Here is a 24,623-nt window from a genome sequence, read left to right on the forward strand (position 1 = left end):
AGGGCATTCTCCAATTCACAAATCACTTCAAGACTTATTTTTTTTTTCCCCACACTGCAATTTCTCAGTATTCATTATAATACAAAAACCATGATGTTGAGTTTCAGTCTTGCCAAAGTCACTTAAAGCAGCAATTGTCTCAGTGCTAATGTTGATTCTCCCAATTGCTGGACTAGATTAAAACACAAATAATGCTGCTAATGATAATTTGGTAGAGAATTGGCAAGGAGGGACCTTCTCAGCAGAATAAAAGATGTATCTAATATAGTGCTTGAAATAGAATGCTGTAGTTGACCAAATGAAATTTTCCAGTTAATTTTCTTTTAGTCTTTCTCAATAAGTGCACTTAGGCACACTGCAAAATGCCATTTCCAGCTATATTCAGCTGTTATTATTAGAACTGCCTCATACATTTGGACTTAAATTCCCTGGCAAAGGAAAGAAATCAAAGGAAGATAGAGCATTTCTTGGTGATTTTTGTTACATTCTCCTCATAAATCCTGCTTTGGGCTGGCAGCACAAATCTGAGTTCTGTGACAGGGACCAGGCACAGCCCAGGTTGGGCTGGATCTGTGTTCCACACAGTGCAACAAGCTCAAGATAAATATTTTAAATAAATCTGTTATCTAAGGAGCTAAAACACATCAGTGCCAGCTTTACCAGGGGCTGCTGGCTCACATTTCACCCAGGGCTGGCCTCCCAATGGACCCAGTGTGTTAAATTCTTCCTTCCCTTTTGGTTTTGGTTGTTTTGGTTTGGTTTGGTGTTTTGGGTTTTTTTTATTGGAGTTGTCTTTACTGTAAGAAGTGTTTCCAGAGGGCATTGGGCAGCTGGGCAGTGACAGGATGGCATTTCTCAGCACACCTGGGTACCTTGTAAGGGCCGATGAGCCACCCACCTGCACCTCAGAGCAGAGCCAGCCCTGCTACAGCCTCTGCTGCACATCCTGAATGGAAATAAAAGCTCATTCTGTTTTTAATACCTGCTCAGACTGATCAGATTTCTCAGCCCAGAGGGAAGAACACAATATTGTTTGTGTTGATGGGGACTCTGCCTTTTTCTAGAAGCAAACCTTAATAAAGACAGTCTGATGTTGAGGAGTGATAGCCATTGATGGAGTCTGTGTCCTCATGTACCAGAGCTCTGGGCAGGTTTTATTAAATGTGACCTGAGGGATGCTCCAGGCTCGCTGGCACTGCTGGCACCGTGTCCTTGTCACCAGAGTCACTGCTGGCACTGCTGGCACCGTGTCCTTGTCACCAGAGTCACTGCTGGCACTGCTGGCACCGTGTCCTTGTCACCAGAGTCACTGCTGGGTGCACAGGGCAGGGCAGGGGCCTGTGGGGCTGGGCTGTGGTTTGGGACTGTGGGTTTGGGTTTGAGGGTTTGGCTTTGTGGTTTTGGTCTGTAGTTTTGGTCTGTGGATTTGGATTTGTGGAGTTGGAGTTGTGGGTTTGGGTTTATGGTTTTGGTCTGTAGTTTTGGTCTGTGGATTTGGGTTTGAGGGTTTGGAGTTGTGGGTTTGGAGTTGTGGGTTTGGGTCTGTGGGTTTGGAGTTGTGGGTTTGGGGTTGTGGGTTTGGGTTTGTGGGTTTTGGCCTGTAGTTTCAGTCTGTGGGTTTGGGTTTATGGTTTTGGTCTGTAGTTTTGGTCTGTGGATTTGGGTTTGAGGGTTTGGAGTTGTGGGTTTGGGTCTGTGGGTTTGGAGTTGTGGGTTTGGGGTTGTGGGTTTTGGCCTGTAGTTTCAGTCTGTGGGTTTGGGTTTGTGGTTTGGTCTGTAGTTTTGGCCTGTGGATTTGGGGTTGTGGTTTTTGGGTTTGGGTTTGTGGTTTGGCCTGTAGTTTCAGCCTGTGGGTTTGGGTTTGTGGGTTTTGGTCCATGGCTTTGGTGTGTGATTTTGGTCTGTGGGTTTGGGTTTCTGGGTTTGGGAGTGCCCAGGCAGCCTGTGTGTGGTGCTGCTCCAGCTCAGCAGACCCCCCTGCCCTGAGAGCCAGCCCCCCAAAGTCATCACTGCCACCCTGGGGTGCCCGCCAGGGCTGGCACAGCGCCCGCTGCTGGGCACGGCCCGGCTGGCGCTGGGTGCTCACGGTGACTCACTCACTGCTTCTCCTTCCTCCTCCTTGTCCCTCTCTGCTCCTGTTTCCTCTGCCACCGCCCAGGCTCAGGTTGAAGCCAAGAAGGAACATGAAGGAGCAGTTCAGTTGTTAGAGGTAAGATCCCCTGGGCTGCCCTGCCTTGCCCAGCTCCCTTCTGAGCAGGGCAATTTACAGAATCATCGCTGTGAGCATTTCAGGGAATATGTAGGCAAAGAGGGGTTTTTTCTCTTCTGTTATAATTGCATCCTTATAATTATAAGATTTATAATTCAGTTAGGAGGGCATTAAGCTGAGCTGTTGGAAGTGATGTATGTTTCTCTTTTGGTACCATTTTTTGTAAAATACTATTAAAGGGAGTGATTAATGATGAGAACTTTGATTTATTAGGCTGGAAGTACAGCAGCAAATACCAATCAGTTACCTAGGGTTCCTAATTAAATACTGTCTAATAAACATAAAGCAACGTGTCAAAGGAGCAGAAACTGCAAACCTGATGAAAGAATTGAGATACTTCAGAAACCTTCAAAGGGTGAGGTGGAGAGAGAACACTTCATTTTCTGCCTGAGGAAAAGGCATGGAATGGTTTTAAGTGTCAATGTACATATCCTAAAGAACGTGCAAAAATATCATAGACAATAAAACATATGATAGACATAAAAATATGATACACAATAGCATGTGCATTGGCAATATTTTATTTAGAAATTTGCTGTTATCTAAAGGCAATTTCCAGTCTTACCTTCCCACAGAATTTCTGTATGTACTTGCTGGCCCTGCCTCAGTGAAAGGTGGATTTTTCCTCGTGCATTGATCAACTTTAAAAAAAATAAATTAAAGCAATTGTTTATTATTATCTATAAAAGTTGATATTCCCACAGGGTGTGTTTTACTCATAGACTTTCATTAGCATCATTTAGATTAAGTTTGTTTTAGCTTCCAGACTGTAAGCTGAAGTTTTTATTTAATGCCTGGTGCAAAGTGTTTGATACAGGGAAACAGAAACAAGACAAGCAGGAGATTATTTACTCCCTCAAGCTGAGCACAGTTCTGATTTAGCTGATTTGTCTGCAACCTCTGATTTGCATAACCCCAACAAGATTTCCAAAGCTTTTTCCAAATTTTGCTTTTTATTGCCACCAGCACGTTATTTGTTAGCATTTTATTCTGTGTGCCTTTTGGAGTTTCAGATTATTTTATTTCGTGTGCCTGTTGCAGTTTCAGATCATTTTATTTTGTGTGCAGTGTCAGATCAGCAGCAGTGTTGATTTCTGGAGCGCTGTTTGTGTTGGTGCATGTTTTTACACGTGTAGCTGTTTGAGACTGCTTTGAAATGTAAAAAAATTACCCAGAACTGTTTTTATTTCTTTGCTTATTCCACATCTCTTTGTTCACTGTGTCGTGTTTGGGATTTGTTGCTTTGCCCTTCACCCAGAGCACCCTGGACAGCATGCAGGTATTTCAGGGCCCCATTCTCCTCTCCCTGTCCTGGGCCCTGCGCTGCTCCCTGGCAATGGGACCAGAGCCCTGCCTGCCCGTGCATGGAGTGTGCACTCACTGCTGTGCAAGCATGCTTTGCATTATTGCCTGGCACCAAACCATCCAAATCAGGGTCCTGTTTGCACAGGGAATGAGCCTGGGCATGGTTAACCAGAGCTCAGCCTGGTTTGCAGCCAGTTCCTCACCAGCATGCCAGCAGCAATGGCTTGGTGCTTTCCTCAGGGCTGTGACCTTGTGGGGTTTGTCTGAATTCAGACTGTTCCTTGCCTTGGGGAATTCAGACTGTTCTTTGCATTGTGGAGTTTGTCTGAATTCAGACTGTTCCTTGCCTTGTGGAGTTTGTCTGAATTCAGACTGTTCTTTGCATTGTGGAGTTTGTCTGAATTCAGATTGTTCCTTGCTAATGCAGGGACTCTTTTGGGTGATATTTGCACCTGAGGCTGATGTGAATTCAGACTGTTCTTTGCCTTGTGGATTTTGCCTGAATTCAGACTGTTCTTTGCTAATGCAGGGACTGTTTTGTGTGAAATTTGCACCTGAGGCTGATGTGAATTCAGATTGTTTCAGACTGTTCTTTGCTAATGCAGGGACTGTTTTAGGTGATATTTGCACCCAAGGCTGATCTGAATTCAGACTGTTCTTTGCCTTGTGGATTTTGTCTGAATTCAGACTGTTCTTTGCTCAAAACCACAGCAAAAAAATGAAAGACAAAAACCCCAAGCATTTCATGTTTGTGTAAAACTCCCACAGTGTCTGACTCTTGCTGTTCTTGGTTTCGTAATCAGTCAGATGGACACCCTGAGATTTCTTTTGCAGAAATAAATTAATTTGTGTGTTATGAATGCAAGGAAATGATATCTTTAAAATTGACTCTAAATTTTAAAAAGTACTTGTTAGAGGAAAAAGAACAGAGCCACCTTGTATAGTAGAACATTTGGATTTTTGGGTCCTTCTGGGTGCTGTCAGCATTTTCCTTCAGCCAGGATCTCTTTATAGGTGCTGTGTAATACAGGTTGTTTTTTTGATATATAAAATATGCAGGTTTTTTTTACACGAACAGAGAATGTTTTTTCCTTTAGAAAGCCCAAGCTCTCAGTTCAGCTGAAGGAGTTTAATTGCTATCCAGACTTGCTGTGTTAGCACAGCTGCTGAGCTAAGCACCAGAGGGGTTTAATGCACGAAGGTGATGTTTGCTCACCACAGAGCACAGCATGGACACATGATTATAGCTTTCATTTAGCTGGTGTGTGAGTGAGCAGGTCTGCAGAAAGGGGCTTCCCTGCTGCAGTGCCTTCGCTGCTCTTGGGATGGTTGGAGTCAGAGCTGGAGACCCCCCCAGAGCCCCCCATGCCCTTGGTCCCACAGGGGATCACCCCAGAGCCCCCCATGCCCTTGGTCCCCCAGAGCTGGGGGGCTGTGTGCCCCAAATCCCCAGGCTCTGGGGGCTGTTCATCCCAAATACCTGTCCTGTATCCTCATCCTGGGGGGCTGTGTGTGCCAAATCCCCATTCCAAATCCCCATCCTGGGGGGCTGTATATCCCAAATCCTGAGGCTGGGGGGGCTATTCATCCCAAATCCCCATCCTGGGGGGCTCTGTGCCCCAAATCCCCGCACTAGGGGACTCTGTATCCCAAATCCCCATCCCAATCCCCATCCTTGAGGGCTGTTCATCCCAAATCCCCATCCTGGGGGGCTGTGTATCCCAAATTCTCATCCCCAATGCCTATCCTGGGGGGCTCTGTGTTGGCTGGGAGGGTGTCTGTCCTGAATCCCCATCCCAGTCCCCACCCTGGGGTCCTGTGTGCCCCAAATCCCCACCCTGGGGGGCTCTGTATCCCCAGTTCCCATCTTGGGGGGCTCTGTATCCCAAATCCCCATCCTGGGGGCCTGTGTGTCGCAAATCCCTACCCTGGGGGCCTGTGTGTCGCAAATCCCTACACTGGGGACTCTGTATCCCAAATCTCCATCCCAGTCCCCACCCTGGGGGGCTCTGTATCCCCAGTTCCCATCTTGGGGGGCTCTATGCCCCAAATCCCCACCCTGGGGGGCTCTGTACCCCAAATCCCCACCCCGGGGGCTCTGTATCCCAAATCTCCATCCCAGTCCCCATCCTGGGGGGCTCTGTGCCCCAAATCCCCACCCTGGGGGGCTGTGTGCCCCAAATCCCTACACTGGGGACTCTGTATCCCAAATCTCCATCCCAGTCCCCATCCTGGGGGGCTGTGTGTCCCAAATCCCTACACTGGGGACTCTGTATCCCAAATCTCCATCCCAGTCCCCACCCTGGGGGGCTCTGTGCCCCAAATCCCCACCCTGGGGGGCTGTGTGTCCCCAGTCCCGTGTCTCCCCTGTCCCTGTCGGTGTCCCGGTCCCGCCCAGCCTGAGCCCCGTCCCTCCGTGCCCGCAGGCCAAGGTGCGGGAGCTGGAGCAGAAATGCCGGACGCAGAGCGAGCAGTTTAAGCTGCTGTCGCGGGAGCTGGAGCGGTTCCGGCAGCAGGCGGGCACCATCGAGCTCCTGGGCACCTCCTCCTCCTCCTCCTCCTCCTCGCTGGCCCCGCCGGGGCCCCCCGGGAAAGCCCTGGCACAGCTGATGAACGGCATCGCCACCTCCATCGGAAAAGGTGAGGGCCTGGAGGAGGCGAGCGTGGTGGCAGACAGACAGAACAGCCTGGATGAGACCAGACAGACAGACACAGCCCTGAGATGGACAGACAGACAGACAGACAGACACAGACTGACAGACAGACAGACAGACAGAGCCCTGGCACAGCTGATGAACGGCATCGCCACCTCCATCGGAAAAGGTGAGGGCCTGGGAGGGACGGACAGAGCGCTGGGATGGACAGACAGACAGACAGACAGACACAGCCCTGAGATGGACAGACAGACAGACAGACTGAGCCCTGGCACAGCTGATGAATGGCATCGCCACCTCCATCGGAAAAGGTGAGGGCCTGGGAGGGACAGACAGCCCTGGGACAGACAGACAGACAGAGCCCTGGGATGGACAGACAGACAGACAGAGCCATAAAAATTTGAAAGTAAAACTTCCCAAAAAGAAAAAATAGTCTCAAGAGAAATGGAGAACATAAAGTAATAATACAAAAATATATATATATATATTTGTATTGATGTTGTCAGACTTGCAGTCCCCAGCAGAGCCCACAGTGAGTGTTTACCCAGGCTCTGTGCTGAACTTTCACCAGGCCATCTCCTGTTGCCAGAGGCAACAGCTCCCGGTGCAGAGCTTTGTAAACCATCCATTATTCATAGGAAAGGACAAAGGCCAGGCAGGAGTTACCTGAGGACACCTAAAAACAGCTCCCGTGTCAATCACACGTTATATTGTGTTGTTCCGTATCAGTCACATGTTAGATTGTGTGTTATACCATGTGAATCACACATTACAGTGTGTGTAATTCCATGTCAATCACACGTTATATTGTGTTATTCCATGTGAATCACTGGTTAGATTGTGTGCTGTTCCATGTGAATCAATCACACATTGGATTGTGTGCTATTCCATGTCAATCACAGGTTAAATAGTGTGTTATTCCATGTGAATTACACGTTATATTGTGTGCTGTTCCATGTCAATCACAGGTTAAATTCTGTGCTATTCCATGTCAATCACAGGTTGAATCGTGTGCTATTCCATGTGAATCACGGGTTAAATCATGTGTTATTCCATGTCAATCACAGGTTAAATTGTGTGTTATTCCATGTGAATCACAGGTTTAACTGTGTGTTATTCCGTGTGAGTCACACAACAATTAATTTAAAAGGAAAGGTAATTAGGTATTGAGCTGTCCTTCAGGCAGCAGGGAGGTCCAGCCTGCATCACTGAGATTGATTTAATGAAAGATGGAAATCAGCTGAACATCTTTTAGGGCTCAGCCAAACTCTCCAAGCTAATTTATTCTTATTCTTATGCTAATGGAAAACCTTTTTAAAAGCTTCCAAAGGTGCCAACCTGGGCTGTCCCAGTAACCCCTGAGTGAAACCTCAGCAAGCACAGCCGGCTCTGCACCCAGGGCAGTCCAGGGCTTTCCTCCCTGAACCCTCTCTCCAAAGCCATGGATTTTTGTGGCATTTGGAACCCAGGGCCTGCAGCCCTTGTGTCTGACCATCAGACCTGCCTGGACACCACTGATCCTCGCACTCTATTGATAACAATAAACTCGTGTTTGAGCCAGGGGCAGGATTTCTGATTGCTGAAATCAGCCCTCTCTCAGGAATGATGGCAGAGTACAGCAAGTCCTCCAAACCAGAAGTGGAATTATTTTTATTATGTGTGGGGAAGAAAGAACACAAGAGGGAACACAGGGAGAGCTTTAAAGCAAAGCAAATGATGGAAATGAGATCAGTTTATGACCAGCTGCTTTGCCTTAATTGGTGATGTCTGAATGTATCAGGAAATGAAATAAACCCAGCCAGGATGGATTAGAGCATAAAAAGTTCACTTTAAACCTACAATAATGTCACAATCAGATATAGAAGCCTTAAGATTTATTATTCATCAGTTAAGAGGCTCGTTTAAATGGTCTTTCTAGATAATTTAGGTAGTCCATATGGAATAAGCAACTGCAGTAAATAAAATGGAGAGTCTAACTGTAATGCAAGCATGGACAGATTTCATTCTCCTGAAACATTTAAATTAGATCTCCCTAGACCCTTCCTCCACATTCTGTACCCAGGGCCAGCAATCTGCAAACAAAGCCTGCGGGGTGCAGGAGGTCTGAGACCAGCCAGAGGCTCCCTGTGAGTGAATAATCACAGTTGGCCCAATTATTTATGGCTTGGCACTGGCAGGCTGGGATGGCAAACACATTAACAGCAAACAGAAGGAGCTGAATTGGCTAAAGGCTCCTGAACAGGGAGGACTTCCCTGTTATAGACGTGAGGAAGGTTCCAAGAATGAAAAATGTGCCCTTTTCCAGCCTGGGGATTGCCATAAGTGGGGCTGCTTGTAATTAATCTTTTGTGTGGTGAGTTGTGTATTTCCCTGCTGTCAATGTGCTGGAGCTGGCCTGCTGTAGATTACAGTGATGCAGAGAAAATTAATCATATTGGGCTGATGAGCACAGCAGAAAGCCTTCTGATGGCATTCCTGGAGCTTTTTCTCCTCTGCAGTGAGAACAAAGAGGTTCCTCTGGTAATTCCTGCTGACCTGGACTGGGAATCTGGAAATCCAGCAGCAAAACGTGGCTGCCCAGACTTGTGGCAGAGCAGGAGAGGAAATGCTGACCCTACACATGCTCAGGGGCTGGGTAATTAGAGCACGGGCTCGTTGTGTTAATGAGAGGCAGGGTGCACATGTGAGCTGTCACAGCAGCTCCCTGTGCCCTGCTGCAGCTCCTGCTCAAACCCAGCTCAGTCACAATTCCTGCTCTGGGGACTCAACCAGCAAAGGGAAATGTGCCAGTGGCTTTTATCAGCTTTATTGGCCTCCCTGCCAGCCTGGGCTGTGTTGTTCCTTTGGCTGCTCTCACCTCTGGTTTCCACCTGAGGCAGCAGGAGAGAAGAGAGTTCAGCCTCTTGTGAGGCTCTCCGTGTGCAGTATAATCTCTACTTGCCTTTCCTCTTTTTAAAAAGCACAGTGAAATATTCCAGAAGGATTTCTGGGGATGTTTCCTTCTGCACAGTCTGAGTTTCCGTGTTTTGGGAGCTGCAGGGATGGCCTGGGATCAGATCAGAGTGCTTTGGTGTCAGTGAGGAGCCCCCAGGAAACACCAGGCAGGTGCTGCTGGCACTCCCTGCCTGCCAGAACCCCAACAGCTCCATTGCAAAATGAAATCCTGCCAGCTGCATCCTTAGCATTCCAGTCTCTTTCTGAGAAGAGAAATGCATGGCTGGCTTCTGATTGCCAGGTGAGGACAGAGTCCCCAGAGAAACACAGGAATTCTGCAGTGCTGGGTGTGTTACAGCATCCCTCAGCCTCCCCAGGCACACCAGGGACAGAGGTGCGTTATTGCACTGGGGAAACCTCACCTCTGGGCTCTCTGGATGGAGATGCCTCCACTTTGTGTGTTGTTTTGTTCCATGGTGTTCCTTTCAGCAGGGTACCCCAGTCTGGGAGCTGGATGCCTTCACTTTGTGTGTTGTTTTGTTCCATGGTGTTGATTTCAGCAGGGTACCAAGATCGGGAGCTGGATGCCTGCACTGTGTGTGTTGTTTTGTTCCATGGTGTTGATTTCAGCAGGGTACCACACTCTGGGAGCTGGATACCTGCACTGTGTGTGTTGTTTTGTTCCATGGTGTTGATTTCAGCAGGGTACCACACTCTGGGAGCTGGATACCTGCACTGTGTGTGTTGTTTCATTCCATGGTGTTGATTTCAGCAATGTACCAGTCTGGGAGCTGGATGCCTGCACTGTGTGTGTTGTTTTGTTCCGTGGTGTTCATTTCAGCAATGTACCAGTCTGGGAGCTGGATGCCTGCACTGTGTGTGTTGTTTCATTCCGTGGTGTTGATTTCAGTCAATGTACCAGTCTGGGAGCTGGATGCCTGCACTGTGTGTGTTGTTTTGTTCCGTGGTGTTCATTTCAGCAATGTACTACACTCTGGGAGCTGGATGCCTCCACTTTGTGTGTTGTTTCATTCCATGGTGTTGATTTCAGTCAATGTACCAGTCTGGGAGCTGGATACCTGCACTCTGTGTGTGTTGTTTCATTCCGTGGTGTTGATTTCAGCAGGGTACCACACTCTGGGAGCTGGATGCCTGCACTTTGTGCGTTGTTTTGTTCCATGGTGTTGGTTTCAAAGGTCTGGGAGCTGCAGGCTGAGGGCTGCCCTGCTCTGCAGTGTGCCCAGCACAGCCTGCCGGGATCCCTGCCAGGGGGGGACAGTGCCCTGCTGCTGTGCTGGCACCCCCTGACTGTGTGTGCTGTGTCCTGGCAGGCCACGAGAGCCCCTCTGGAAGTCGCTGTGTGATCTCAGAGTTCATCAGACCCCTGCAGGTCTCTGGGGACAAACCAGAGCAGCTGTCTGTCAAACCCACCTTCCTGTCCAAGTCCAGGGCTGGCACCCCAAGATGCAGATTTGATTCAGACGTGAGTCCTTTCGAATTTTTGTGTGGTGGGAATTCCATGGGCATATCTGAGGATTGTCCAGGGGGAATATTTGTGTATATTTGTGTAGCAGCATTATTGAAAAGTGGAAACACTCTCTGCTTTTTGAAGAGGCCACAGAAAAAGCAGCTTAGCAAGGAGACTTAGGGAAGCAGAACTAACAGCCAGGAACAGGAGAAGCAAACGTCAAATTTAATTCCCCTTTTCTATTATTTTGAGTTATCTCTGGCTGAGAATGTCAAGCCCTCTTTTGCAGAGCTGAACGTTTTGTGCCTTCTGCAGTGTAATTATGTGATCCGCTCTCACTTTATGCAAGCTCACAGAAATTAAGCTCCATTCCCCTTAGAGATACCCAGACCCAAGGGAGGGTGTGTGAATTAAATCTAAAAAATGAAACAAAATGCTGGGATGTCTGAAATCAATCAATCAATAAATCAATGAATCAGTGATACTCTGCAATGGCACTGGTTGTTCCTGTTCTAAATTCAGCATTTGTTTTAAGTGATTCTGCCCTTCTAGGTAAAATGAACCAGTTGTGCTCCATACTAGAATTTAACTTTTTTCCCCTGATATTGTGTGTTCACTGATTGATATCACCTGTCAGGAAAACTGTTCATTCTTTTTTTTCTTTTGTAACCACATTGTCTTTTTTCTCCTCCCCCCACAGATGGATAATGATCAGAATTCCAATACCTCAAAGCAGAGATATTCTGGGAAAGTCCATCTTTGCATTGCCCGCTACAGGTAAAGCCCCCTCTCCTCACAGACCCCACGCTCAGCTGGAACATTCACCAGCAGCTTTGGCTCCCCCCATCCATACACTGAATTATTGCATGGAATTAGTACATGCAGAGCAGAGCCTGCCCCAGCTCTGGCTCCCCCCATCCATACACTGAATTATTGCATGGAATTAGTACATGCAGAGCAGAGCCTGCCCCAGCTCTGGCTCCCCCCATCCATACACTGAATTATTGCATGGAATTAGTACATGCAGAGCAGAGCCTGTCCCTGTGCCCCAGCTGGCGGAGGGGGCTGAGCTCTCCCACCCCCCTGCATCCCTCCAGTGTGTAAATCAGATTAAATAAATGGGCACCTCCTGCTCTAGAGAGGAGTCACAATCTCTTCTTTTCAATTACTTCCTCAGGCAAATGGAGGTTTGGTGTCCGTGACTTTGCACATTAAAATTTCAGGCATGAGGAGGGACTGTCATGATAAAAATTTCGGTGGCTAGCAGTTTCTTTCAGGATGGATATGGATTTAAGTACTTCACAAGTACTTTTTGTCTCTCAGAAGCTTCTCTTGGATGTAGCTCACTGGTTTTGTCTTCTTTTACGTTGCTTCTGTAGAAGTTTAATGAAGTGGTGTGAAAAGAACAGAAAATTGAATACAGTGACTGGAAAAGAGTTTGCTTTAATTCGCAACTGAGTTTGCTTTAATTCACTCTAGAAAATAAAGATAATTTGGCCACTGTTTATCAAGAGCCCTGAGTGAGAAGCGTCTAAGTGCATCTTGCGGGAACTGGTGTAAAAGGAACATAAAATTGAGTGCAGTGACTGGAAAAGACCCCCACAACTGAGTCATCCCTGTGCCTGTCCCCACAGCTACAACCCCTTCGATGGCCCCAACGAGAACCCCGAGGCCGAGCTGCCTCTCACGGCAGGGAAGTACCTCTATGTGTACGGGGACATGGACGAGGATGGCTTCTATGAAGGTACTTCTTATTGAACCTCTGAATTCCTGATAATTCATGCACATTGAAATCTGATGGCTTCTATGAAGGTACTTCTTATTGAACCTCTGAGTTCCTGATAATTCATGCACATTGAAATCTGGTAGCTTCTATGAAGGTACTTCTTATTGAACCTCTGAATTCCTGATAATTCATGCACATTGAAATCTGGTAGCTTCTATGAAGGTACTTCTTATTGAACCCGATTCCCAATTCTGCACATTGAAATCTGAGGCTTCTGTGAAGTACTTTTATGACCTCTGAATCCGATAATTCATGTACATTGAAATCTGGTAGCTTCTATGAAGGTACTTCTTATTGAACCTCTGAATTCCTGATAATTCATGCACATTGAAATCTGATAGCTTCTATGAAGGTACTTCTTACCAAACCCCCAAATTCCTGATAGTTCATGCAGATTGGAATTTGATGGCTTCTATGAAGGTACTTCTACCGAACCCCCGAATTCCTGATAATTCATGCAGATTGGAAACTGCTCCTCTGTCAAGCACGCTCCAAATTCTCTCCTCCGTCTGCTCCGTAATCGGTCGCTAAATTTGGCTTTATCGCCGCGGTGTTAATTAAAAGAGTTTCTGCACCAGCAAAGCCGCTCCTTGCAGGCAGAGCTAATTATAAAATATTTTATAGTGTCAGCTTTTCCTGCTGGCGAGATTGAAGTTGACAAAAAAGCTTACTGGCAGTTCTGGTATTTCCCTTAATAAGCCTTTCTGCTCCCAAGCTGGGATGTTGTTTATGCCCTGTCACTCATCCCCTGCCCCCTGTCCTGCCCACTCTCAGGGCACTGCCATGGACAAGCTGTTCTCCTGTTGGATACCCAGGACATCCCTGTGTCCTGGATTGCCCAAACCCCTGCCAGGGGGCTCAGAGACCCTGGCACAGAGCCCAAGACCCCTGTGACTTTGATTATGACCCATGGAGCAAATTACCAACCTTATATGAAGATCTGCAAGCCACGACAGTTTAAGTAGAATGATAGTGAATTTATCACAGGGTGAAAAATTGGGGTTTTTAGAATGGGGGGTTCAGGGGGTAAGATGGAGGAATTTGGGCATGTCCAGCCTTTCTCCTCCTTCTTCTTGGCCTCCATCTTCTGCTGTGATGTTGGCGCTTTTAGGTTGGTTTAGAGTAGAAGCTCACTGTCTAACATAGGTGATAGGTATTGAGAAGTAGTTGTAAGTATTGTACAGGCAGTTTTTAGTATAAAAGGTAACACCACCCTGGGGGCGGTGGACTGTCCTGCTGAGCACACCTCGGCTGAACGGGAGAAGGGATTTTAGAGATGAGATAATATAAACAACCTTGAGACCAAGAAATGAAGAGCTCGGACTCCTTTGAGCGCCGGGCTGGGAAAAGGGACTTTTTAACACATCTGGGGGTCACTGTGAGCAGCAGAGACCCGCGATTCCCCTTCAGGGTTTCTAATGGCGCTGCTCTTTCCCTCCAGGAGAGCTTCTGGACGGGCAGCGGGGGCTGGTGCCCTCCAACTTCGTGGACTTTGTGCAGGACAGCGAGGCGCGGCTGTCGAGCGTGGAGGAGCAGAACGCGCTGAACCGCGCGGGCGCCGCGCTGGAGGCAGAGCTGGAGCTCAGCCCGCCCGCGGCCCTGGAGCCCGGCAGCGCGCTCAGCAACGGCGCGGGCACCCTGGACGTCAACATCGACGAGATCGGAGAAGACATTGTGCCTTACCCCCGCAGAATCACCCTCATCAAGCAGCTGGCCAAGAGCGTCATCGTGGGCTGGGAGCCGCCGCTGGTGCCGCCCGGCTGGGGCACCGTCAGCAGCTACAACGTGCTGGTGGACAAGGAGGTGCGGATGAACATCGCCCTGGGCAGCAGGACCAAAGCCCTGATAGAGAAGCTCAACACCTCCGCCTGCACCTACAGGATATCCATCCAGAGCATCACCAGCAAGGGCAGCTCCGACGAGCTGCAGTGCACCTTGCTGGTGGGCAAGGACGTCATCGTGGCCCCCTCCAACCTGCGCGTGGACAACATCACCCAGATCTCTGCCGAGCTCTCCTGGCTGCCCACCAACAGCAACTACAGCCACGTCATCTTCCTCAACGAGGAGGAGTTTGACATTGTCAAGGCTGCTAGCTACAAGTACCATTTTTTTAATTTGAAGCCCAATATGGCCTACAAGGTGAAGGTCATGGCAAAGCCCCACCAGATGCCCTGGCAGCTTCCCTTGGAGCAACGAGAGAAAAAGGAAGCCTTTGTGGAATTTTCTACGTTGCCAGCAGGTTTGATATTTTTCTCCCTGCCCCAAAATTCTTCAGTTGAAATTCTCTGAAAATACTAGATAAAATACTTTAACCTACACAGCATTTAGGGGATGTAAGTGCATTTTGGGTGTGAAGGTGTAATCAACCTCATTGTGCAACTTGAACTTGTAAAGCCAACAGGTTCGTTGTGTTTTGGAAAGTCTGAGTCCTTTTCCCACCTGGCTTTTGCATTAGGAGTGTTGGTAAGTGTTGTCAGTCATTTGCCATCATTCAAGAACATTGAAGCAATGTTGAAAACTACAGCAGAAAGAGAGCAGTGAATTTGAAGGGTAATCTCATAATTTTGGGGGTGTGTGAAATAATCTGAGTATCTTTCCTTATAGATTCCTTATAGATGACCTACCCACGGGCATCTAACCATGGCCGAGTAGGAGACCCCTCAGATATTCAGCATTTCAGACCCTGGGTGCCTCTGGAGGGACACTCAGGCACGAGTGGCCCTGGCAGGTGAAGCATCCGCAGCATCCTGAGCTGGGTTTGCTCAGTGCCTGCAGGGTGTGATCCAGCAGGGGCAGGAATTCATCCACCCTCTCCCTCCCTGGCCTGGGTGAGGAGAGGAGAGGAGAGGGCATTTCACACCTGGGAGCTGGGAGGCACTGCCTGGGTGCTGGCCTGAACCCATCTCATCTTTGCTCTTTAGGAAAGGCCTTTGGGTGAGGTTTTTCCAGGCCAAGCACTTGCCGTGCTCGTGCTGTCCCTCCCTCTGGCTGTGGAGCCTGCTGAGCAGCACAGAGCTGCTCTCTCTGAGAGCTGAGGAGCAGTGAAGCTCCCAAACCCTCCCCACTGCTTCGTTCCACTGGGAGCCCCTCTAGAGAAACAGGCCAGCTCTTCACTGCTGTGTAGAGGAAACACAGCAGCAGCTGGGGAAGTGGTCAGGGGCTGATTGCAGAGTCACTGGAGCAGAGGAAAGGATGGATTTGGAGTCAGTGATGGGAGTTGCCATCACAGAGTGTCATGCAGTTGAACTCATCTCGACTCATCAAAGCAATGGAATTGCTCACATAAAAACACAAGTGTCTGTCTCTTGGGCACTCAGATCTAAAGATAGAAATAAGCACAGGATTGGGACCAATGGGGCTGCTGCAGCTTTTGGAGTAATTTATGTAAAAAACCCCATGAGGAGCAAAGTATAGCAGAATTCCAAAGCAAACATTTATGCTGATGACCAAGGCCATAGAAAATCACCAGGAATCATTTCCCATGTAATGATGGGAGGAAATAGGAGCCGTGCTGAGCCTGGGGCACTGCAGTTTATGAAACCTGTCTCTGCACAGCCTGGGAAGGTCGAGACAGACACCCTGGGGATTGTTTCCTTGAGGGAGGATGGAAGGAAGGTGACTTCTCCTGCAGGAGCAGATTAATGTCACTGTCATGGCAAGATGCTGGGTTAGATCAGATGCATTCTTTCTGTAAGCTGAGCAGCCTTGCTGAACTGGGAGTGCTGGCTGGCACTAAAACAGGATGGCCAGGAAAGCTGAAACTCAATCCTGAACCAAAATCTGTCTTGGCCAAGAATAGCATTAGGTCAATTTGCATACTCTCAACTTGCAAGATAAAAATACCTTAGAGATGCAGGGGTGGTATGAGCAAAACCTTCCTGTTGTGCCTGTGCTGTCCTGAACATGACCGTGGTTTCATTTCCACTCCACTAGAGGACGAAATTCAGTGGCAGCAAAGCAGTGAAATGCACTGGCAGTTTCCCAGGGGTCTGGTGTGATATTTGCACCTGTATCAAGCACAGCTGAATTATTTTCAGCCTTTTTGGTGGATGAACAGATCTGGTTGTGTTTGGTGTGCTGGGAGAAGCAGTCTCAGCTGCAGGCTCTGTGTTGTGCCCTGCAGAGGTGGCTGCAGCCCAGCCCTGCTGCAGCAGCAGCCTCTGCTCAGGGCTGGCTGCTTCAATTAGCACAACAGGATGCTTGAAAAATTCATGAGCCAATAATCTCTGTGATATTTTTACTCTGGCTTTCTGGCCAAAGTAGGGCTATTTATAGCAGGGCACTGCCTGTTAATTAAGGAGGTCTTTGGTGTGCTGTCACACTGACACACACTGAATGCCTTCAGAGGTGCTGGGTGTGTTTCTGACTCAGTGCAGAGGGAGGACCAAGCCCAGCTGTGCTGTATCCAGCTGTGGAACATGCTGCATTCCCAGCTGTGGAACGTGCTGCAGCCCCAGCTGTGCTGTCCCAGCTGTGGAACGTGCTGCAGCATCAGCTGTGCAGCCCCAGCTGTGGATCGTGCTGCAGTCCAGCTGTGGATCGTGCTGCAGTCCAGCTGTGCTGTCCCAGCTGTGGAACGTGCTGCAGTCCCAGCTGTGGAACGTGCTGCATTCCCAGCTGTGCTGTCCCAGCTGTGGAACGTGCTGCAGTCCAGCTGTGGAACGTGCTGCAGTCCAGCTGTGCTGTCCCAGCTGTGGAACGTGCTGCAGCCCCAGCTGTGCTGTCCCAGCTGTGGAACGTGCTGCAGTCCAGCTGTGCTGCCCCAGCTGTGGAACGTGCTGCATTCCCAGCTGTGGAACACGCTGCAGTCCAGCTGTGGAACGTGCTGCAGCCCCAGCTGTGGAACGTGCTGCAGTCCAGCTGTGCTGTCCCAGCTGTGGAACGTGCAGCAGCCCCAGCTGTGCAGCCCCAGCTGTGGAACGTGCTGCATTCCCAGCTGTGGAACGTGCTGCATTCCCAGCTGTGCTGTATCCAGCTGTGGAATGTGCTGCATTCCCAGCTGTGGATCGTGCTGCAGTCCAGCTGTGCTGTCCCAGCTGTGGAACGTGCTGCAGCCCCAGGTGCAGCCAGCCCCTCGGCCCTGAGCTCCGTGTGACCAGCCCCATCTCTCCTAGGTCCCCCAGCCCCGCCTCAGGAGGTGTGTGTGCGGGCAGGGAGCGCCCCAGGGACCCTCCAGGTGTGCTGGAAGCCCCCAGCGCTGTCAGCCACGGGGACGTCCCACGGTGCCACCGTCACAGGCTACGCGGTCTATGCCAAAGGGCAGCGGGTGAGTCCCCTCTGTCACCTCTGTCACCTTTGTCCCCCCTGTCACTCTGCCACCCCTGTAACCTCTGTCGCCTCTGTCCCCTCTGTCACCCCTGTCACCCTCTGCCACTTCTGTCACCTCTGTCACCTTTGTCCCCCCTGTCACTCTGCCACCCCTGTAACCTCTGTCGCCTCTGTCCCCTCTGTCACCCCTGTCACCCTCTGCCACTTCTGTCACCTCTGTCACCCCTGCTGGCGTCCTGCTGCCAGGGACGTGGGGTGTTTCCTGGGTCCCCCCATGTAGGGAGGAATGATGAGTCTGACTCCACGTTCTTAGGAGGTGCTGACACGTGTCTGTGCTCACAGTGTCTGTCTGTCTGTCCGCAGGTGTCCGAGGTGTCCCTCCCCGCCGCAGAGGGCACAGTGCTGATATAGAACAGGGTGCTAACAGGTGTCTGTCTGTCTGTCCGCAGGTGTCCGAGGTGTCCCTCCCCGCCGCAGAGGGCACGGTGCTGACATGTCTGTCTGTCTGTCCGCAGGTGTCCGAGGTGTCCCTCCCCGCCGCAGAGGGCACAGTGCTGACATGTCTGTCTGTCTGTCCGCAGGTGTCCGAGGTGTCCCTCCCCGCCGCAGAGGGCACAGTGCTCACAGTGTCTGTCTGTCTGTCCGCAGGTGTCCGAGGTGTCCCTCCCCGCCGCAGAGGGCACAGTGCTGATATAGAACAGGGTGCTCACAGTGTCTGTCTGTCTGTCTGTCCGCAGGTGTCCGAGGTGTCCCTCCCCGCCGCAGAGGGCACAGTGCTGATATAGAACAGGGTGCTAACAGGTGTCTGTCTGTCTGTCCGCAGGTGTCCGAGGTGTCCCTCCCCGCCGCAGAGGGCACGCCGCTGGAGCTGCCGCGGCTGCGCGCCCTGGACGCCCGCGAGCTCACCGTGCGGACGCTCTCGGTGCAGGGCGAGTCCCTGGACTCTGCCCCTGCTGCCATTCCCCCCGAGCTCCTGGTGCCTCCGCCCCCCCAGCCCCGCACTGCTCCCAAAGCCAAGCCATTAGCAAGTGCCGGAGCCCCAGAAACCAAAGAAGAACATTTCGGGCCGCATTTCAAGCGGGATGAGTCCTGGGAGCAGACTCGCTCGGTGTCCCCCGGGCACGGACACATGCTGGAGCCACCCGCCTTCCACGGCCCCCTCCAGGGCAGGAGGTCTCCGTCCCCCAACAGGATCCTGCCCCAGCCTCAAGGCACTCCGGTCCCCAACACCGTCGCTAAAGCCATGGCGAGGGAAGCTGCACAGAGGGTGGCCGAGAGCAACAGGGTAAAGGCAAACTGGGCTGGGCTGGGCTGGGCTGGGCTCTGGAGCACCTGCACTGAGGCTCTGCTGGGCTGCTTTGTGCTCTGTGACACCACTGGGGCTTTTCTGTTCTCTGGGGCACCTGCACTGGGGCTTTTCTGGTCTGTCCACTGTGGCACTTGCCGCCAAAGATTGCTCATCGTGTCCCTCAAGGGGTGGGTAATCATCCCTCAGCTCTGAAGATCCACTGCTTGAGAAGCAGAGTGCTGGAATTCTGGGCTGATGGAGCCCTCCTGTGTCTGCTGTCGTGGATCCACAGGGAATTTTGTACATTTTCCCCTCTCAGTGCAGCCTTGTCACTCAGGTTTGCAGCTGCTTTTGCTCCAGCTCCTCCTGGAGCTGCCAGCAGTGTCACTGCCCAGGGACGCCCCTGCTTTGGGAGCCCCGTGACCCAAGGCTGTGCACTGGCTCAGGTCTTTGCCGGTTGATTTAAATCCCACGTGTGGGGCTCTGGGCTCAGTGCAGCTGATGTGGATGTACCCTGACAACGTGCTGTGGGTGTTCCACACAAATGTGTAATATTGAAGTACCCCCAGGGCCCTGGGCAGTTACTTTCTCATCACAACTGTCTGTTACTTCCTTCAAGTGTCACTTACCCACAGATTCTCTTGGTGCTTCATCCGGCAGTCATCAGTTATGTCCAGTTTTTAGTCTCCCATTGTATCTCCAAAATGGCTTTTTTAATTTGGACAGTTCACACATGTCTTAACAGCCCCAGCTGATTGACTGTTCCTGTTTTGGGATGCATTTGATCCAGTGGGTAAATCGAGCCAGCTTTTGAGAACCTGAATAATTCTGGATCAATGATAATAGGATAAACACATATGTATGCATCTGTATGTATCTCCCTTTTGTTTATAAATAACACTGGGATGGACTAGAGGGAGAAAAGGCAATTGGTTTCTTTGGCCCTATGAGGTGAAAGTTGATTTAAGAACCACACAGGGAAAGAGAGCAGAAATCCTTTTTCTGGTGTGGAGAATTGCTGACATGACATGTGCTCTGAACCACGTTTGGTTACATTAGTTTAAGTGATGCCTGAAATGATTTATTCGGGAATCTGGACAGAAGTTTAGAGACAAATTGATTCTAAATGAAATCCAGTCCTGCCAGGGATGTTTGTGCCGTTTGGTCCCCTGTGGTACAAGTCCTGCACTGGCGGTAAGCGCTGCAGGAGGAGCTGTGAGCCTGCCCTGCCTGCTCTGCCGGAGGGGCTCTGTCACAGAGCAGCACGAGTGCTGGCCCAGGGGCTCTCAGAGCACAGCACAGCCTCAGCTGCAGCCTTTGGTACCGGGGCCTCAAATGCTGCTGTGATTGAGCACCCGCTGCTCTGCCAGGGCAAGGAGAGCGTCTGCTGGCAGCCTCTGGGTGCAGTACTGGGAATTTTGGGGAGTGGAACAGGCAGGAGAGCTGGCAGCTCAGCTGACAAACACATCAGTTATTTAAGAGTGAGGGTAATAAAACAGGCAAAAACTTCTTCAAAACTCCTCAAGGGTTCCATCCAGGGGGAACTGACAGTGCTTTAAACCGTGAGAGCTTTTAAATGTTGTGTGCTTGAATCTTTGTATTGGTATTTGTGTCCCTCGGTGCAGGGGCAGTGTCCCTCACTGCTCTCTGTCCTCCCACAGATGGTGAGGAGGAGAGTTTATGTTGGTGTTTGTGTCCCTGGGTGCAGGGCAGTGTCCCTGGCAGTGTCCCCCGTGTCCCTCTGCTGTCCCCCAGATGGCGAGGAGGAGCGTTTGTATTTGTGTTTGTGGGTGCAGGGCAGTGTCCCCAATGTCCCCAATGTCCCCAGTGTCCCTCTGCTGTCCCCCAGATGGAGAGGAGGAGCGTTTTCAGCGAGAGGAGCAGCGCAGCCCCGTACTCGGACGAGGAGGAGGAGGATGGCTACGACTCGCCCAGGGTGAAGCGAAGGGGAGCCTCGGTGGATGAGTTCCTGAAGGAGTCCGAGCTGGGCAAGCAGGTGAGGGGCTGGCCTGGCTGTGCAGGAACAGAGGGATTGCTGGAGGGCTGGGCTGGGCTGGGGACACAGGCTGGGACACAGTGACACAGGTGGGGACACAGGCTGTGACATAAGTGACACAGTGACACAGGCTGGGACACAGGTGAGGCTGAGCCATGGGCAGGGATGCTCCTGTTCCTTGTGTTTTGCACAGCTTTTAGTCTGATCCCACTGAAAACAACTATTAAATAATTTATTACATTACTTTCAAGAGATATATGAAGTCTAGAAAAGAGATGGGTTTTTCATGTCTTGGCATAGTACTTTAGCCAAACACCTGACTTCCTGTGTTGAGGGTCCACCATGGTGGCAATATGCTGCTAGAATTAAATGCTGACCACTTTGAAATTCTAATGTGATGTAACAAACAGCTGCAAAGAACAGATGATACGTGAATTACCCTCAGGGTTTTACAGTTTGGTCAGCAAGCCCGTTGATGCATGAAGGACCTCTTTAATGAGGGGAATTTAATCAAGACTAAAACTGGATTTGGAGCTGTGAATGGAGAGGTCCTTTATTGTATCACCTGGGATTGAGACTGGATTTCTGGAATTAGGATGATAAATGGGCAAAACAGAATTTCCACAGAATTTCCACAGGGATTGAGACTGGATTTCTGGAATTATGATCATAAATGGGCAAACAGAATTTCCACAGGGATTGAGACTGGATTTCTTGCCTTACAATCATAACTGGGCAAACAGAATTTCCTTGGGCCGTGCCCAGCAGAGCAGCGCCCGCCGGGCTGTGGCTGCTCTGGGCTGCAGGGGCTCAGCAGGATTAGCAGCCTGAGCAGAGCTCTCTGTGCCCTGCCAGGCTCACTACTGCCTGGGGGACGAGTACCACACGGAGAGCAGCCGCGGCTCGGACCTGTCCGACATCCTGGAGGAGGATGAGGAGGAGCTCTACTCCGAGATGCAGCTGGAGGAGGGCGGGCGGCGGCGCCTGAGCCTGGGCTCGCACGGCACGCTCAAGGTGAGCCTGGCACCCCTGGGTGCTGCCTTGGGGCTACTGCAGCCACCCCTGAGAGCCTGGCACCCCTGGGCACCCCTGGGTGCTGCCTTGGGGCTCCTGCAGCCACCCCTGAGAGCCTGGCACCCCTGGGCACCCCTGGGTGCAGCTGTAACCACCCCAGTGAGCCCATGCAGCCTTGGCTCTGAGCACCCCTAGAGCCTGGCCCCTGGCACCCCTGGGCACCCTGAGCTCCTCAGCCACCCAAGCGGTACCTGGGCACCCTTGGCCGCAGCCACCCCAGAGCCTGCAGACACTAAAGCCTACTCTGCTAGAAGGTAGAGCTGGGCTGCTTTAATGCATTTATTACCTTAGGGGTTTTTTTTCATTATTTCATAGGTAAACTTTTAACTGACTGTTTTCCTGTATGTGATCGTTGCCCTTGCAATTTCTGTTCTGCATCTGGGGTCTCCCCCTGTCTCTGTGAGGATATACTGCATGTGCCACCCTGAAAAATGAGTTGTTTCTGAGCAAGGAGATTTGTAAAGACTTACAAAACAACTTCTGTTTTTCCTGTGTGAGTGATCTGTCCATGTACCCAGTGCTGGTCCCATCCCTTCCACAGGCTTAAAGCTTTCCTGTGGGAAAGGGAGTTGTTTCAGCTTTGTTTGATCAATGTTTTATCAGAACTCCTTGTGCTCTGAACTTTAGGGAATCACCAGAGAGAGTAGGAAATACATTCCAGAAATACTGCTTTAGTACGGGAATATTCATCACGAAAGAAACTTCAATATAACAACTAAAGCATATGCAGAACACTGAACACACCCAGTACTGAATATATATTTGCCGTATTATATTTGTACATGTGAATTGTATTTGCTTTGTGTGTGTAGTAATTGCACAAACTGGGTTTTCTTAGAAAGCACAAACTCACAGGTTAACACTTTCCTCAGTAGATTGTTATTTAACTAAAGTCAGTACTACTTGGTCATGCCTATAAGAATTCTGACCATTGCTATGACTGCTTTCATGTGCTGTGAGTTCAGTCCTTTTATTCTGGTACTGCCTGCAGTGAGACAGGTTCTTTTTCAAAGTAAGAAATTACCATTGTTTGTATTGCTGCACCAGCAGAAAGGCTGAAACCAAAATCCTTCTGCATGCCCATTGTGTCCCCTTCCCTGGCAAAAAGAATGATCCCCAGACTGTTCTTGTTCTGTATGCATCAGAAGGTGTATTTACCCCTTGGATTTAAATTAGTATTACCAGTGTGGATACTGAGAAAGTTCCAGAGCCTTAACTGGTGTGGGAGATCGATTTTGACCTGCCAAGGTTTGCAGGCTTCCCTCGATGTAGTTCATGCTTACTGACCTTTTGTTCACTTCTGCGGTGCTTTATCTCAAGTTTCACAGGTGTTACACACATTTTAAAAACAAAGGAAATAGGTGAAGCAGTCTAAAGTGACTTGGAAAGTTCCCTCTGCCTGGAAGGGACAATGACCAAACGGCAGCTGAGCTCAGAGTGCTGGGAGGGAGATGCTGCTGACATCTCCAGCAGGATCTGTTGTTATTTCTGGGTGCTCCTGAGCCCAGAGGTGCCCCTGATCCGGGCATTAGGCACAAGGAGAGATGATCTCTGATGCAGGATCAGTAATCCTGGCAGCCAGAGCCAGCAGCTCCTGCCCTGTGCTCCCTTCCCTCTCCCAGAGCCCAGCCAGGACACCCCCAGTGCTTTGTGGAAATGGAATAGGAAAATTGCTGAATGTGTCTGCATGTGCAGAATGCTGCTTTTACCCAGGCTGGGATCGTTTTTACCTGCTTCTGGCACAAACAGAGACTTTTCCTTGGGCTCCCAGGCTGATGTTCAGGCACTGGTTTTATGGAGCAGGTACAAGACCATGATGAGGTTTGGTGGCAGCGCAGACCAGGTGACATCACAGAGACATCAGCCTGTGTCCCTGGGGCTTTCCCTGGGAGCCAAGCTTTAAAAATGGTGCAGGTTTTTCAGAATTTTAGGGAGGAAACCAGAACTCCCTTGGTGAGGGCTGTGGAATAGCTCTTCTTTGCCAGGAGACTGAAGCTATTTACTGCTTCCATAGAAGCTTTAGGAGATGCAAAGCAGGGCAGCTTGCTGGGGCAGAGCTGTCGTTCTCAGCTGTGGGTTCTGGTTGCAGAGGGATCAGAGGGCAGCTTGGCACGGGGCAGGAAGGAGTTTCAGTGCCATTCTCATCCCCCATGCTGGACCCTGTACGTGGCTTCCATGACTCCGTTTCCAATGCATGAGTTTATTCCTGTTAAGAGCATCCCTCAGTTGTTTGCACTGCCCTCTCATGTTGTACCTGGCACCCAGCAACTTCTTAACCACGTCTTTATTTTTCACAGATCCTCATTCAAAGCATGACATCCTTTTCATAATATAAGCTGCATGTCTTACGTTTGCCATTGCTCTAAAACTAATTCTGTCTTTATTTTTCTTTTCTCCCTTTTCCCTCCCATTTTATTTTTGTCACACACTCTTTGTTCCCTGTCTGGTTTTTGGCATTACATAATCTTAAGGAGTACGATAAGAATAAGACCACTGAAGCCACTTTTGTGGAACAGCCTGGCTTTCCCCAGCAGACACGGCACAGTAAAAGGCTTTTCAGTATCCCAGAGGTGGCTGAAGA

General features: G+C 50.1%; 1 protein-coding gene across 9 annotated transcripts in view; it reads left to right on the forward strand.

The window, feature by feature from the left end:
• Positions 1 to 24,623, forward strand: part of RIMBP2 (RIMS binding protein 2) — a 73,282-nt gene that overhangs the window by 37,492 nt on the left and 11,167 nt on the right. For 7 of the 9 annotated variants that reach the window (XR_010442181.1, XM_064727070.1, XM_064727071.1 and 4 more), the window contains exons 6-16: positions 2,159 to 2,209; positions 3,528 to 3,548; positions 6,001 to 6,214; positions 10,494 to 10,645; positions 11,331 to 11,407; positions 12,265 to 12,374; positions 13,858 to 14,655; positions 17,531 to 17,682; positions 18,508 to 18,969; positions 20,822 to 20,968; positions 21,824 to 21,982. Coding sequence is in view for 8 of the 9 variants with exons in the window: in XM_064727070.1 (XP_064583140.1) it covers positions 2,159 to 2,209; positions 3,528 to 3,548; positions 6,001 to 6,214; positions 10,494 to 10,645; positions 11,331 to 11,407; positions 12,265 to 12,374; positions 13,858 to 14,655; positions 17,531 to 17,682; positions 18,508 to 18,969; positions 20,822 to 20,968; positions 21,824 to 21,982 (2,343 nt within the window). In the remaining variant the exon portion in view is untranslated. The remainder of the gene's footprint in view (positions 1 to 2,158; positions 2,210 to 3,527; positions 3,549 to 6,000; positions 6,215 to 10,493; positions 10,646 to 11,330; positions 11,408 to 12,264; positions 12,375 to 13,857; positions 14,656 to 17,530; positions 17,683 to 18,507; positions 18,970 to 20,821; positions 20,969 to 21,823; positions 21,983 to 24,623) is intronic. The other 2 variants (XM_064727072.1, XM_064727077.1) reach the window with 1 other exon arrangement.

This window comes from Zonotrichia leucophrys, chromosome 15 (assembly GCF_028769735.1).
Source record: "Zonotrichia leucophrys gambelii isolate GWCS_2022_RI chromosome 15, RI_Zleu_2.0, whole genome shotgun sequence".
NCBI classification, from domain to species: Eukaryota; Metazoa; Chordata; class Aves; order Passeriformes; family Passerellidae; genus Zonotrichia; species Zonotrichia leucophrys.